Consider the following 14,298-nt stretch of genomic DNA (forward strand, 5'->3'; position numbering starts at 1 on the left):
CTTAGCTTGATTTGACATGTCAGCTTAAAAAACTACTCTAATAGTCTGTTTTACAAAATCCCTTAACAACAAGGATCTGAAAGTTAGCTTTATTGATTGGTTTTTTCCACTAAGAAAAAAAAGGAATTGACTAACCCCAGTGTTCTTTACTGGTGGCAAATCAGGAATGAGTGAGAGAAGTCCAGTTGTTTTGGTCTTACTTCCATGACCCTCTTCAGGTTTTTTTTTGCCATAATCTGGTTTTCCTACAGTGAGGTGACCAATGATGCTGTTGTCGGGATGCCCACAAATGCCTTTGTTACTTGACTATAATCTGCCCTGATGTTTCAGTACAACTGAATAATCACCTTTTTGGCTTAGATTTGATTTGTTTGTTTTTTTTTTTTTTACATAAATTTTAGGCAGTTTTGTGGAAAGGAGGTGGTATTGACTTTGTTTTCAAAAGGGGCTAGGAATGGGTTTCTTAAGCTTCAAGATTTTTTTAATGTCACACAAGAAAATTCACTCAGTATCTTAGGTAACTTCACTAACATTTTTCTTACGTGACTCTAAAATTAGCTGACATGTCTATTGGTGTCTTCAAAGTGGCACAAAATAGAGTGAATTCCTTGAAGAACAGGATTAGCTGATGATCCTTCTCTTTTCAGAGGTTCAGAAAACATGTCAGTATATTCTGTAACAAGCCAAATTTCTTTCTTCCTCACACCCTACTAAAAATGAACTAGATTAAGGAATGAAATAAATTCCTCCTGTTTAAAAAGTATGCCAGATCTGCTGATATTGGCTTTTGCTTTTTTGATTGCAGGATGATGTGGGCTGCTGGAGCTGTAGCAGCCATGTCCAGTATTACATTCCCAGCTGTCAGTGCACTTGTTTCACGAACTGCTGATGCTGATCAACAGGGTAAGTCAGAAGGGAACCAGTGATAATAATTAATAAAAAGCATAGAAGTTTTTTTATGGCATATTAGTGTGCTTCAGTATCACTTGAGATTTTTTTCAGCATAGAGAAAGGAATAAGCCCAATATTTAGTTTGTCTTCAAAGCATATATATTTAGCATACAGCCTCCTTTTGGAGAGAGAGTATTCCTAAGTTCCATTTTTGATGAACAAAACAAAGATTACTTATCAAGATACATTCAAGCTTTTTTTTTTTTTTTTCAAATAGTATAGTTTTCACTAAGGATGTACAATGTAGCAAAAAATATTCTTCCTATTCATAATAAGCATTTCATGCTTTGTTCTTTTAGATGGTTAGGTATAAGCCAATTCAACCAAACCTTATAATACTTGTACCAGATAAACCGAGATGAGATTTTGTAGGGGAGAATAAAACTTTATGGCAGAGAAAGCACACAGACTCCCCTGACCTCTACCAAATTACCTTCCAAAAAACTATGATATAACACTTCAAAATGAATTTTGGAACCATATCCCACAAGAATATAGGATGAAATAATTTTTTAGTCCAAAAAAAGGCCTCCATGAAAGACCTATTGCACTTTGATGGAAATGAAGTACCTTAAAGCATATATGGCAAAATAAGCCTTGGGCATGGCTGAATCTAAAGCAAAGGCTTCTAGTCCTCTCAGTCAGAGATGAAAAGGGAGGATTGGACTACTGCTTAGCAGATTATAGGGGTCCCTGCTGGCTTTGGCTGCTAAACTTCTTGTCTCATTGCCCATAAACAGAACTAGGTCTCAGTCTTGGGGTGTGGTCTCAGGATAAGAAGGAACACCAGCACACACCAGAGCTTGAGACAGCAGGGAAGCAGGGGACCCTGCAAGGTAGAAAAGAGTGCTTGTAATTACTCACAGACAAGATACAGACTGGGAGGGTATTAAACACACCTCTCCTTATATCATACCACCTTGGAAGATCTGAAAACTTGTAGATCCCCAGAACCAGCTCTGAAGGCAGCTACATAAAGAATCTGAAGCTTGGAACCTCCCAGCTGTGTGACCCTGGGCAAGTCAATTGACCCCCATTGCCCATTCCTACCACTCTTCCACCAAGGAGCCAATACACAGAAGTTAAGGGTTAAAAAAAAATGAATAGGCTAATTGGTAAAAGAAGCACAAATATCTACTAAAGAATACTTCTATAAAAGTAGAATTGGCCAAATGGAAAAGATATATAAAAATGCACCAAAGAAAAGAACTTCTTAAAAGGCAGAATTGGCCACATGAGAAAAGAGATACAAAAGCTCACTCAAGAAAATCATGTCTTAAAAATTAGAATTGGGCAAGTTTAAGCTAATGACTCCATGAGACATCAAGAAACAATCAAAAGTCAAAAGAATGAAAAAAATAGAAGAAAATATGAACTGTCTCATTGGAAGAACTAACCTGGAAAATAAATCCAGAAGTAATTTAAGAATTATTGGACTACCTGAAAGCCATGACCCCCCAAAAAAGTTTAGATATCATCTTTTAAGAAATTATCAAGGAAAACTGCCCTGATATTCTAGAACCAGAGAGTAAAATAGAAATTGGAAAGAATCCACTGAACACCACCTAAAATAGATCACAAAAGGACAACTCTCAGGAATATTAGAGCCAAATTCCAAAACTTCCAGTAAAGGAAAAAATATTGCAAGCAGCCAAAAAGAAATAATTCAGATATTGTGCAGCCGCGTTCAGGATAATACAAGATTTAACAGCTGCTAAAGGATTGGAGGACCTGAAATATGATAGTCCAGAGGATAGGATTTCAACCAAGAATCATCTACTCAGAAAAACTGAGCGTAATGCTTTGGGGGGGGGGGGGGTAGTTGGTATTCATTGAAATAGAATCAAACATTCCTGATGAAAAGGCTAGAGCTGAATAGAAAATATGCCTCAAATACAAGACTCAAGAGAAGCATAAAAAGATAATAGGAAAGAGAAATCATAAGACATTTGATAAGATTACATTGCTTACATGCCTGTATAGAAAGATGATTCTTGTGACTCCTAAGAACTTTATCATTAGGTCAGTTAGAAGGAATATGCATAGGCAGAAGGCAGGGGTGTGAGTTGAATATGCTGAAATGATATAAAAAAATAAAATTAAGTCATGAGAAAGAAGCATACTTTGGGGGAGAGAAGGGAGGGAAAAATAAAATGGAGTAAATTATCCCACAGAAAAGAGGCATCAAAGAGCTTTTTACATTACAGTAAAGGGAAACTGGGGGAAGATAAAGGGGAAGGGAATGTGAACTTACTTTCATCAGAATTGGCTCAAAGAGGGAAGAGCATACACAGTTGGGTATAGAAATCTCTTGCCTTACAGAAAAGTAGGGAAGGGAAGAGAATATGAGCAGGGTGGTTATGATAGAAAGGAGGGCAAATTGGGAGAATTGGTGGTAAGAAACTAAACAGGGAGAACATAGAAATTAATACACAGTAATCATGGTGCAAAAAATATTTACAAGTCTCTAATAAAGTCCTCATTTTTCAAATACATAAATGAGTAAAATGTATAAGAGTATTAAGAGATTCCTCAAATGATAAATGGTCAAAGGATATGAATAGGCAGTTTTCAGTTATGCAAAAAATACTCCTAAAAATTCCTAATAATTAGAGAAATGCAAATTAAAACAATTCTGAAGTACCACCCTACACTTATTAGATTGGCTATTGTGACAGAAAAGGAAAAAGACAAAATTTGGAGAGGATGTAGAAAAATTGAGACACTAATAAACTTTTGAGAGAATTGTGAACTGAAGGCTATATAAAACAGTACCTTTGACTCAGCAATACCCAGTTCTAGGTTTGTATTCCAAAGAGATAAAAAACAAGGGAAGGACTTATATGTACAAAAATATTTAAAGTAGCTCTTTCTAGGGGGCCAAAGTTTTGGAAAGTGAGAGGATACCCATCAATTAGGGAATGGCTGAGTAAGTTATAGTATATGATTATAATGGAATACTATTGTGCTGTAAGAAATAACAAGTAGGAAGAGCTCAGAAAAATCTGTAAAGTCTCCATTGAACAGAAGCAGAGTAAAGTAAAGCAGAACCAGAGGAACATTGTTTATAGTGACAGGAATTCTGTACATAAACTGTGAATAACTTAGCTATTCTCAGCAATATGATCCAAAATAGCACCAAAGGACTCCATGATTAAAAAAAAAAATGCTATCTGTTTCTAGAGAAAGAACTGATGCATACTCTAGACTAAAGCAAATTTTTTTCAATTTCTTAATTTTGTTCAAGTTTCCTTACACAAAAGGGATTAATATGGGAAAATGTATTGTGTGATTAAAATCTATTTGAAATTGCTTACCATTTCTATGGCGATCAGGGGGGAGGGGAGAGAATTAAGATTCAATATTCTTTGAAAAATGTTGGAAACTTTTTACATGTAATTGGAGGAAATAAAATTAGAAACAAACAAGGAGTGGAAAATGAGAATTTAGTATAGCAGAAACAACTTGGTTGCCAAGAGATTTCAAACTACATTCCACAGATCCTGCCACTAAAAATGAGCAAGTCATCTAACCTCTCTCAGCCTCATATGCAGTGGATCCCCACATTACTACAGTAATAATTTGTAGAACTTCACTGGACTGTTGCGAAACCCAAATGAGAATATATGTAAAGCAGTTTGTAAACTATAAAGTGCTATATAAATAAATATCAGTTGTTATTCATTAAGAAAATCCTCTAAATGAAATTCAGTTAGAAAGAAGGAAACAGTTACACCAAGAATACAGATATAACAAAAAAGATAGTCCTTTCCCTCAGGGAGCTTACATTTTAGTGGAAGATTAGTCAAAAGGAAGCTGAGGGGGTCACATGTGGAGGGGGGAGGAGATTTGAATGGACTAAGATACCTGATGGAAGGAGAAGGGAATGAACATTTATATAGTGCTTACTTTTTTACAAATATTATATTCGATCCTGACTATAACCCTGGAAAGTAGGTGCTATTATCCCCATTTTACAGTTGTAGAACCTGAGGGAAATAGATTAAGCAAATTGTCTGGAGTCACACAGCTAGGAAGTATTGGGAGCTGAATTTGAACTCAGATCTTTCTAAATCTAAACTCAACAACCTGAGTGTCCTCTGATGCAGGGGAAATGGTTTTGAAGACTAGAGGTCAAGAGCAAAGCCAGGCAGAGAATAAAGGCTGACTGACCTGGGCTTTTTCACCAAATGGAAGCCTCAGAAGAAACTCAGCTGTAGGAGAAAGGGATTTCCCTGAAGGAGGGGGTATTTCAGGGTGAGGTTGGTAGGGATGGTTATATGTTCCAAGAGTGAGGAGGCCTGAGGCATTGAAGGGAAGTTCAAGCAGCTGGAAATGGCAGCTGCAGTATGGTTTCAGTCTGTGGTATCAGGTACAGAAACTCTAGGGACCCCAGAACTCAAGGGTCTTGGTGCCTGAAATTTATCTCTGGGCAAAGCATCTGCACTGGAAGAATTGCTCCTCACAAGACATGGTTTCTCTGTCAGATAGAAGAGTCTTATAAAAATTCCCTGGCCTTGGTACTAGATGGGCAGTTTAATCCTTACTGCCTCCAACATTATGTTAAGCTATGATTTTCAGTGGGCTACTGCTGTGCTCTCCCAAAGAGCAGACTCCTGGCCTTGGGCTGGAGGAAGCCTGTCTAGTTTTGCTTCTTACAGTATCAGGGCTACAGTAGCTTATTGCCTTCCAGGAAGATGAAAAATCATATTATAGCTTCAGGGTAGAGTCATGGAGGTTAAAAGTGCAACATGTACGCAATTGCTGGAACCAGTTATAGGGAAATCCTGGATAGCTAGAATATTCCTGTTTAATTTGTGCCATGTTGATCACAAACTCTGACTAAGCACAGAAATTGTTCCATTACTGATTTGTCCGGTCACTTTTAAAAAGTGATGGGCTGCTCTGTCTTAATTTAAAAGGTCATTTGTAGCTGGTTAGAGGAAAGGTCAAATAACTTTTTTTCCTTAAAACAAATAACTTCTGTTTTTTAGGCAGGAGAACTTTTATTATATTGGGTCATTTATATAGACTAAAACCTATCAAATATTTTTCTGCTCAAAGCCCATTTAACATTTATATTATTAGCTCCTTTAAAATGCTTAACTTGTATTTTGTAGGACTAAGGGCTGTTAACCTTATGACTGTTGAGATGTGCTTACACATTTTCCTAATTTGCCTTGAACGTTTTATCCCCTTGATCCAAAAAAAATATGAATATAAACTAATCTTGGGATAAAAAGCTCTTTACAACATAAATCTAGCCACCTTTTCTAGCCTTTTTTTTCTCACACTGTTCCTCTTCATACAGATATATTTCAACCAAACCATTTTCTGATCTCATCTCAATGCTAGAACATCTTGTGACCCCACATTTGTCCTTCTGTTTGTTATCTCATGGGTTATTCTCTCCCTCTACCTCTACTGTAAAATCCATAAACCCAGAGTCTGACTTTCATCTTTTTATCCCTATTGCCTCAACATAAATGTTTGTGAAATGATCATTTAATTCCTGAGGACTAGAATTACAGCATATAAGTGGTTATTTGTCAATAAGAGAAACGTTCAATGGTCTGTTGTTCTTTACCATTTAGGTGTTGTTCAAGGAATGATTACAGGAATTCGAGGATTGTGTAATGGTTTGGGACCAGCTCTTTATGGATTTATATTCTACATATTCCACGTGGAACTGAATGAACTACAAATAACAGAAACAAATTTAGGAACAAACCAAGGACCTCAACACCATACCCAAGAGGTTTTTTCTTCTGATTCATTCTAATAAATATAAAACTTTCATTAGACTGCACTGAAGAGGTTTGGTTTTAAGTCCTATGAGTGGTTAAATAGAATAAGTTATTAGAAAGTCATTATCACAAGCTACTTAGAGCAGATTTTCTACCAAATCGGTTATTTTAATATATTCCAAGTAAGGCCATTTATATTTTAAGACTATTTTAGTAGAAAGCCACTTGTGCCATGGTGAATCTTTCTGCTCATGTGTTTCACCACATCCAACTTTTAGCACTCTAAAGCAGGTCATGATTCAGCCAGTATAAAGTCTCCAAGTTTCTTTCCAACTTTCTACCTGAGTGTTCAGATGACTTAAGAACATTTGTTAAGTTTGACTATAGGTGGAAAAATAATAATTAAATATTTGCCACATGGGTTCTTTGTTCAGGATATAAATTATAGAGCTAAGAGAAGGATAGGTCTACACTTAACATTCTTTTTTATTTAAACACTACTTTTCTGTGCTACTATGCTTGCTCTCCAAACACAGAAACCCTACAGCCAATTTAATAGCTATTTACATACCTTTCCCTGCTTTGGTAATCTGATTTGGTGTCCTCTTGCATTTAGAATAATTTAAATAATATTTTGGATCCTTCTCTCTTATTTCTCTCTACCTTCCCCCTCCCCCCCACAAGACTTGCCCTGAAACAGAAAAGTTTGATGCTATTTTTGTGTTCACAAAATACCTAGTTTTACCAAGAATCCTACCTTCAGGTATAATACTGAATGAAAAATAAAATTGAGTAGTGACATTTTTATCCCCTCGTGTTTTTTCCAAGGTAAAAGCTTCATAAAAGCTTCATTCCAAAATCTATGAATTATAGCTCAACATTGCCCTCTCTTTCAGGAAGACTTTTATAAGTCATCAGAGAATTAAGAATTAATGGCTAAAACAAGACTAGAAGTAGCAGTCCCCTTATTCCTACAAAAGAGAAGTTTATGAACAGATGAGACTTCCTTTACAAAAATCCTAATTGATTTTTTTTTCTTTTCCCAGAATTCCATCATTCCTGGCCCTCCATTTCTCTTTGGAGCCTGCTCTGTTCTCCTAGCTCTACTTGTTGCCTTGTTTATTCCAGAACATACCAATTTAAATGTAAGAGCTGGCAGTTGGAGAAAACATTGTGGTGGTCATAGCCATCCTCATAGTCCACAGGCTCCTGGGGAGGCCAAAGAACCATTGCTCCAGGATACAAATGTATGACAACATCGGGAAAAACTTGTCAGTTCCAAGTTCTTGGTTTTTCACCTGCAGTTCTGGATGCATATTCCATTTCCATACAAATTTTCATTTCTTATGATTGTCTTAAGAAATTTATCTGCATGAAAATAGAACTGAACAATTCTCCAAAGATGTCACTTTAAAAAAAGTCTTGTTTCACACCAATCTTTTGCCACTAAACTTTATTATAAAGCCTTAAAGTTTAGTTCTGGAAAAAAAAGGAAGTAGATATCTATGAATAATCTCCATGGCATATACGCCTTTGCATCCATTTCCTTAAGGTGTTGAGCTTTAATTCTATTTATGCTGAGTCTCAGTGAGACACTTTGTAGGTAGCATAGTTGTAGACCCAATTATTTTAATGTTGTAAAATCTTGGGTCAAATAATTCAAAGCCTTATGCACTAAATAAGGAAAAGGCAAAACATTTTGCATTTTTTACTTTTTTTAATTTTATTTTTTACTAAATACAAAATCATGTTTTAAGCTTGCTTGCAGAACAGTAATTTTTAAAGAAATATATAAGTGCATTGGGGGGGGGGGGAGGGGGGCATTGTGTAAAATAGTTATCAGACCATTTGGTATTTAAATGGGTGAGTGTTTAGAGCCTCCAAGACTTTTACTGGCTCAGGCACAGCTTTCCAAAAATAGTTTTCATATACCACTGTTATTTTGATGTTTGCATAATCACAAAGACCTCAACACTTGAATATAGAAACTGTAAATTATACAATAATCTGATAGTCTTGAAAATGTCAATGTGATATCTTTGTATAGATATAGTGGCCTTTCAGGATTGTCATAGTAACACTTTACAAAGCTAATGCTTGTCCTAAATTTTCAGGACCCTAGAAGAGAGCTTTATATAATAATTACTGATGTGAATTTCTCTAAAGTGTATATTTTTGTGTCCAGTTACATTATTTAAGAAATGTTACTTTGTATAAATTGTGTATAAAATATTGTATAGTTTAAAATGTTTTGTCTGTGGTTATTGCTTAATTCTTTTTTTAACTTTGGCTATGATTGATTATTGTTAACGAATTTGAATTTTTAACAAAATTAAACACTGTTATAGTATATATGTGTTATATATACTCTAACAACGTATATTTGTACTGTATATGTCTTCAGCATTTCCTCCTCATAGAATGTATGTAAAATATTTTAATCAGTGTGTATATGTGTCTAATATATACACATAAATAAAAACAGGTATATACTGTGTATTGTATTGTACATATATTGTCGTAGCGTTTGTTTCTTCTATGAAGTGAAAATGCTGAAAACCTCATGGTACAAATACAATCTTATTTCCCTTTAAAAGCTTGGCTTGGCCATTCTTAATATTTTATACGTTAAACTTTGGACATATAGCACTAACTTAAAACCATTTTAATATTTCAGTAACACATTAAATGTAACATTGATTACAAAGAAATGTACAATTTTTACACTGCAAAACAAATAAGTAAAGAGTTTAAGAGGTAGAATAGAGTAAAATTACTCAAAAGTGTACATAGTAACCCATGACAAGTTTCAAATAAGTAATGAGTATGATTTCCTATTACCAGATCTTTTTTTTTTTTTTAAGTATGAACATTAAAAAAATTTTTTTGAACCATGCTTTGGCAAATCTTAATAGGCTACTTTCATCTTTAAGGTTAAGGGGAAAGGGTTGAAATTCCTTTATACTAATAATCAAAAGGCTGCTTAGACATGTACCCCAATGACTAATTTCACTACTCAATCTCCACATTCATTTTATAAATATGTATTATACAATATTTACAACAAACAACATTCTAAAGTTGCTTTCAAAAAAGATGCTTCATAATCTGTATCTCAAGCTTTAATCTAGTATGTCACTATCATGGTATATCTTGCATTGTAACTGAAACCTAATAACAGCTTCACAAAACAGGAGAATTAGAGAATTTTTTTTTTTAAAGCATAATGGACAAGCTGCAATTTTTCTCAAAAGGGATGACTATACATTGTAAGCTAATTTTCCCCTAGATCTTTACAGGAAGACTCAACATCCTGGATATGGCTTAATAGTAATATCATCTGAGATCATATATACTCTTTAAAAATGTCACCTACTGATGCTGGTACTTAAGAAATAATGTATTTATATCTCTCAACCATGCTAATTCTGTATATCTTTAAATACTAGTGCATAATAAAACGCTTAAGAATTAGGATTTCTCAGTTATGTAAAATTATCTGAGGAATTAACTGCAAAGAAGGAATGTTGGTGAAGTGGGAAGGGGGAGGAAGGAAATGGTAGAAATAAAACACTCCCAAGACTTAAAAAACAGTCACCCTTGAAAATATGCCTGGATACTTTATGGCAATTATTTGTGCTCATAGGCTATAGTATTGCATATAAGTTTCTAATGTTAACTTTCAATGGCTTATTGAACATTTATATTAAAAGTGAGGGAAAACTCAGTTTCTGGAACAAGTACAAATAAATACTACAGTGAGACTTCTAAGTTTTGCATAGCTATTCAATACTTATACAAAGGCCAATTTGATAAAGTTTTAATTTGCAAAATTTTAACTTAAAAAAACTTGGTGAATATAGGATGCCACTGAAAATTCGATTCAGATGACATTTCACCCCAATATGGTTGTTAGCTTTGCAACGCTGTCTAAACCAGTAGGTTAAAAAGAAGTATCTTTCATTAATAGTTAACTAGGTTTGGGGAGTCACATGTGCTAATGAATTAACTAAAAGAGCTATTTTACACAGTTGGTTAGACTCATAACAATTACACTGATTTCTTAATAATGAAATTAATTCTAGCAAATCTTAAAACAATGTTCCATTATAACAATCTTTATGAATTATATATAAAACTTTTTCTATTAGAAAACCAGCAGTCTATTTGTACTCCTAAGAAAGTTTTCTATTCATTTTCTGGATAAGGTACCCCCCCATAGGAGAAAAGTTATCAGCATTCTTTAGTTTGATATTAAAATTGCTCTCATTTAAAAGGGTTGTGGCCTTCCACATTTATTTCCACAAAATACACACAGCCACTACTCTCAAAAATGGTACCAAGGCTCCTTGAAAGGAAAAGGCACTAAATATTTCATTACCTGGTAAATCTAGACCATGGCCAAAGTCCAAATTTAGTTCTTGCTTCCACATTTCCTTCATAGAGCCAAAGTAATATTCCTTTGTAGGATTAAAATACTATATCAATAGTCATTTAAGTCAAAGTTATCTCAGATGAATTTATATTGTTATGTTAAGAGTTGATCTTCAACCAGAATCACTGCCATTCTCATACTTCACAAAGCAAAACTGAAGGTTTGGTCATTGTCCAGGAAAATATGCTGAAGCTACAGAAGGGAGCACTCCAGGTTTTGACGAGGCTTGTAGAGTTGTTAAAGGGCCATCCTTCTGATGTTCTATAAATAATGGGAAACAAACATTAGTTTTCTGACTTCATATAGATAGGAAGTTTTTAAAAATCACACTATAAAAAAACTGCAATTTAGAAATGGTTAAGATTCTTACCTAGATTACTAAACAGGTTTTGGCTAAGGCCTCGTAATGGAATGCTATCTTCTCTTTTTTTCAAATATTTGGGTTCCAGGCCCAAATTTTCACCACTTAAAAGGGAAAAAAAAGTACTTTTAATAATTTTTTTCTTTAACATATCATTCCTTTAGTAAAGATTTTTACTAAAGTTTGAATTCTTTTAAGGTAGATGGTTTTATATGAAGAGGTAGCTTTTATGTAATAGGCTGGATAGTAGGAAATAAATAATGAAAAAAGACATCAACAAGGATTAATACCATTTCCTGCAAAAGATGAACCAATAGAGTAATGTCTACAAGGAGTTGACCAGTGTCCTGTGAGCAACACTTGATTAAGTCAGTTGGTAGGCACAGGTAGTTATGAAACTATATAAAGTCTGGTGGAATACTGAGCAAAAAGTGACAGAGGGAAACACTGCTTCCTTGGCCAATCCACTTTAACTCTGGAGAGCTCTGTTAAGGAAAAGAGCAAGATGAAATGTGACTCATTGCTGAGGGGCCAAACAGAACAAGTCCAATCCTTCACATGTGAGTCAAGTACTTGAACACAATTATCACATTCATCCAAAGTGTTCTCCAGTCTAATATTGATTCCAGGAGAGGTGATAAACACATCAAGATAAAGGCTACATAGTTAAGAGAATAAAAATGCCAGGACAGAACTTTGTGGGAAATGACCCACAATTGGAAGCTAGATGTGGATAATGATGCCAGCAAAGAAGAATGAAGAGTCACTTATGATGAGAATCAAGAAAAAATGTCACAAAAATCCAGAGGAGAAAGGATCTCTAGAATGAGGAAGTCGGCAGTGTCAAATATTACAGAGAAGAGAAGAGAATTATGTGCTCATACAAAATGCAAAGGAGATCCTATTAATTCTCCCTCCAAACTCTTTCAAACTTCCCCTTCCTACCTAGCATTTCTACTGCCTAACACATACCCCCAAAGAAATTATGTTTAAAAAAGGGAAAAGACCTACAACATCAATATTTTTGAAGTTCTTGTTAAATGAATAAGCATTAAATGCTTGCCATGGACAAAATACTGCTAACGCAACAGTGTCATCTCAAGAAGCTTATTCTAATGGGAGAAACAACACATAGGAATCAGCTATGAGTAAGATAGAAAGGTCCCACAGTCCTTAGGATGTAATGGTTCCAAGTAGATGCTAATCTTTTGTTATTTCTACTAATAAAAAAATCCATTTCTGATGTTGACACATTTGACTTGCCTTTAAGGGCTCTGATAGTGAGAACTTTATTTTCCAGGTCTTCAGTTGCTGTGGCTTCTGAGGAGACAGGAATTAAAGCATCCACAGAAACAGATGCCAGGACTCATCTCCATGGGGGTGGTTGGCTTACTAAGATGCTGGCTATGGGGGCTGGACTAGAAGAAAGGTCTTGGGGCTACCACTCCTAGTTATTAGGCTGACCTGATGCCACATTTTGATTTGTTTCCTCAACCTCAAATTCTCACGTAACAAGAAGATAATGAAAGATATATTAGCTTAGTTTGCCTTTGTTACCAGCCCTGTTGGTGTAAGTGCTAAGGGGGAGGCATCAATTAGTCTGGCACCACTCAAATCACTCCTTCCCCCCCTCAACTGTTTGTACCTTGAAATTGTCACATACCATATCCCACCTGTGTAAAGTGTCATATTCTTGGGGAGGAAATAAAGGGCCCAACCTCTTTCACTCATGTGAACTTATCAAAATTGTTTTTAATCTCATCCAGAAAGTTGTGTCATAAAAAGCTGGCCCACCTTGAAAACCTTGCTGATCTCCAGCAGATCATCCGGCCAATGTGTTGCTACGTTGACATTTTAAATATTTTTTATTTTCTTTAACCAGAGTTTTACCTCATTAATTAAGGCAAAAGCTCAAAGGAAAGAATTTTTCTTTCAACAAGAGGATAAACAAATGGGCTAGCCTCAGGACCAAAAAATGGGAAAATAGCTAGAGGTAGGCTTCTACCCTGTTAGAAGAATCCTTATGAAAATGGAGTCTGGTCTATACCAATGGTGGGGTGGTGTTGGCACACTGACATGACCACAGACACAAAATCATGTCCTTCATTCCTCTCCCCCTTGATTCTAACTCTTGAACTTCTTTCTGCCCTATGCCCCAGCAGCCTTGCCACCCTGAAAAATGCCTCTGCTACTAGGCAACAGCAGCGTTCTCACAAGATTGTTCCACTCTTGCTGGCTTCTCAGTCAGTATTAAGTGCCTACTACTATGTGCCAGTCTTAGTGCTAAGCTAAGCCTCTCTCTCTTTTACTCTCTCTCCGTCAGTCCTTTCCCCAACCACACACATATTCAGCTTCCCTTTATGCTATCTTCTCCTATCAAAATGCAAACTCCTAGAGGGCTAGAAGACTTTTTTTGTTTCTATTTATATTCCCAACAATTAACAAGTGCCTAGCATAAAGTAAGGGCTGGCTAAGTGGATACTCATCAATGCCAGAAAAAACAAGGTGTCCTAATATTTCACAAATTTTTCAAAGGCTAGAAAACATTCAACTATTTACAGTTAATCTGTCGTCAATAATTAACATTCAAGAGAAAAATGGATTTACATTTAAGTTTTCAAACTTACTTTAAAAACATTTGAATTACAACAATTTGAATTACTTAAAATAAAAAAGTATTTACTTTTCTTTATCAGTTGAGCGAGGTACGTTAATAGATCCTCCTGAAGGAACATCTCCTGAAGTATTTGTTTTTGCAAACTGCAAATTAAACTGAACCTGGTAAAAGAAAACAAAACATTTCA

The 14,298-nt window shown here is 35.2% G+C and overlaps 2 protein-coding genes across 3 annotated transcripts in view; one reads left to right on the top strand and one right to left on the bottom strand.

The window, feature by feature from the left end:
• The window catches only part of MFSD14A (major facilitator superfamily domain containing 14A), a 44,124-nt gene extending 35,022 nt beyond the window's left edge, over positions 1–9,102 (top strand). For both annotated transcript variants that reach the window (XM_044672143.1, XM_044672144.1), the window contains 3 exons: positions 806–903; positions 6,546–6,709; positions 7,745–9,102. In XM_044672143.1, the coding sequence (XP_044528078.1) occupies positions 806–903; positions 6,546–6,709; positions 7,745–7,951 (469 nt within the window). In that variant the 3' untranslated portion in view covers positions 7,952–9,102. The remainder of the gene's footprint in view (positions 1–805; positions 904–6,545; positions 6,710–7,744) is intronic.
• A 2,063-nt stretch (positions 9,103–11,165) lies between these two features.
• SASS6 (SAS-6 centriolar assembly protein) overlaps positions 11,166–14,298 on the bottom strand; it is a 34,567-nt gene continuing 31,434 nt past the window's right edge. Inside the window, exons 15-17 of the mRNA XM_044675886.1 lie at positions 14,178–14,272; positions 11,504–11,598; positions 11,166–11,394 (exon numbers count right to left, since the gene is read on the bottom strand). Coding sequence (XP_044531821.1) covers positions 11,300–11,394; positions 11,504–11,598; positions 14,178–14,272 — 285 coding nt within the window. The 3' untranslated portion in view covers positions 11,166–11,299. The remainder of the gene's footprint in view (positions 11,395–11,503; positions 11,599–14,177; positions 14,273–14,298) is intronic.

Source organism: Gracilinanus agilis, chromosome 4 (assembly GCF_016433145.1).
Source record: "Gracilinanus agilis isolate LMUSP501 chromosome 4, AgileGrace, whole genome shotgun sequence".
NCBI lineage: Eukaryota > Metazoa > Chordata > Mammalia > Didelphimorphia > Didelphidae > Gracilinanus > Gracilinanus agilis.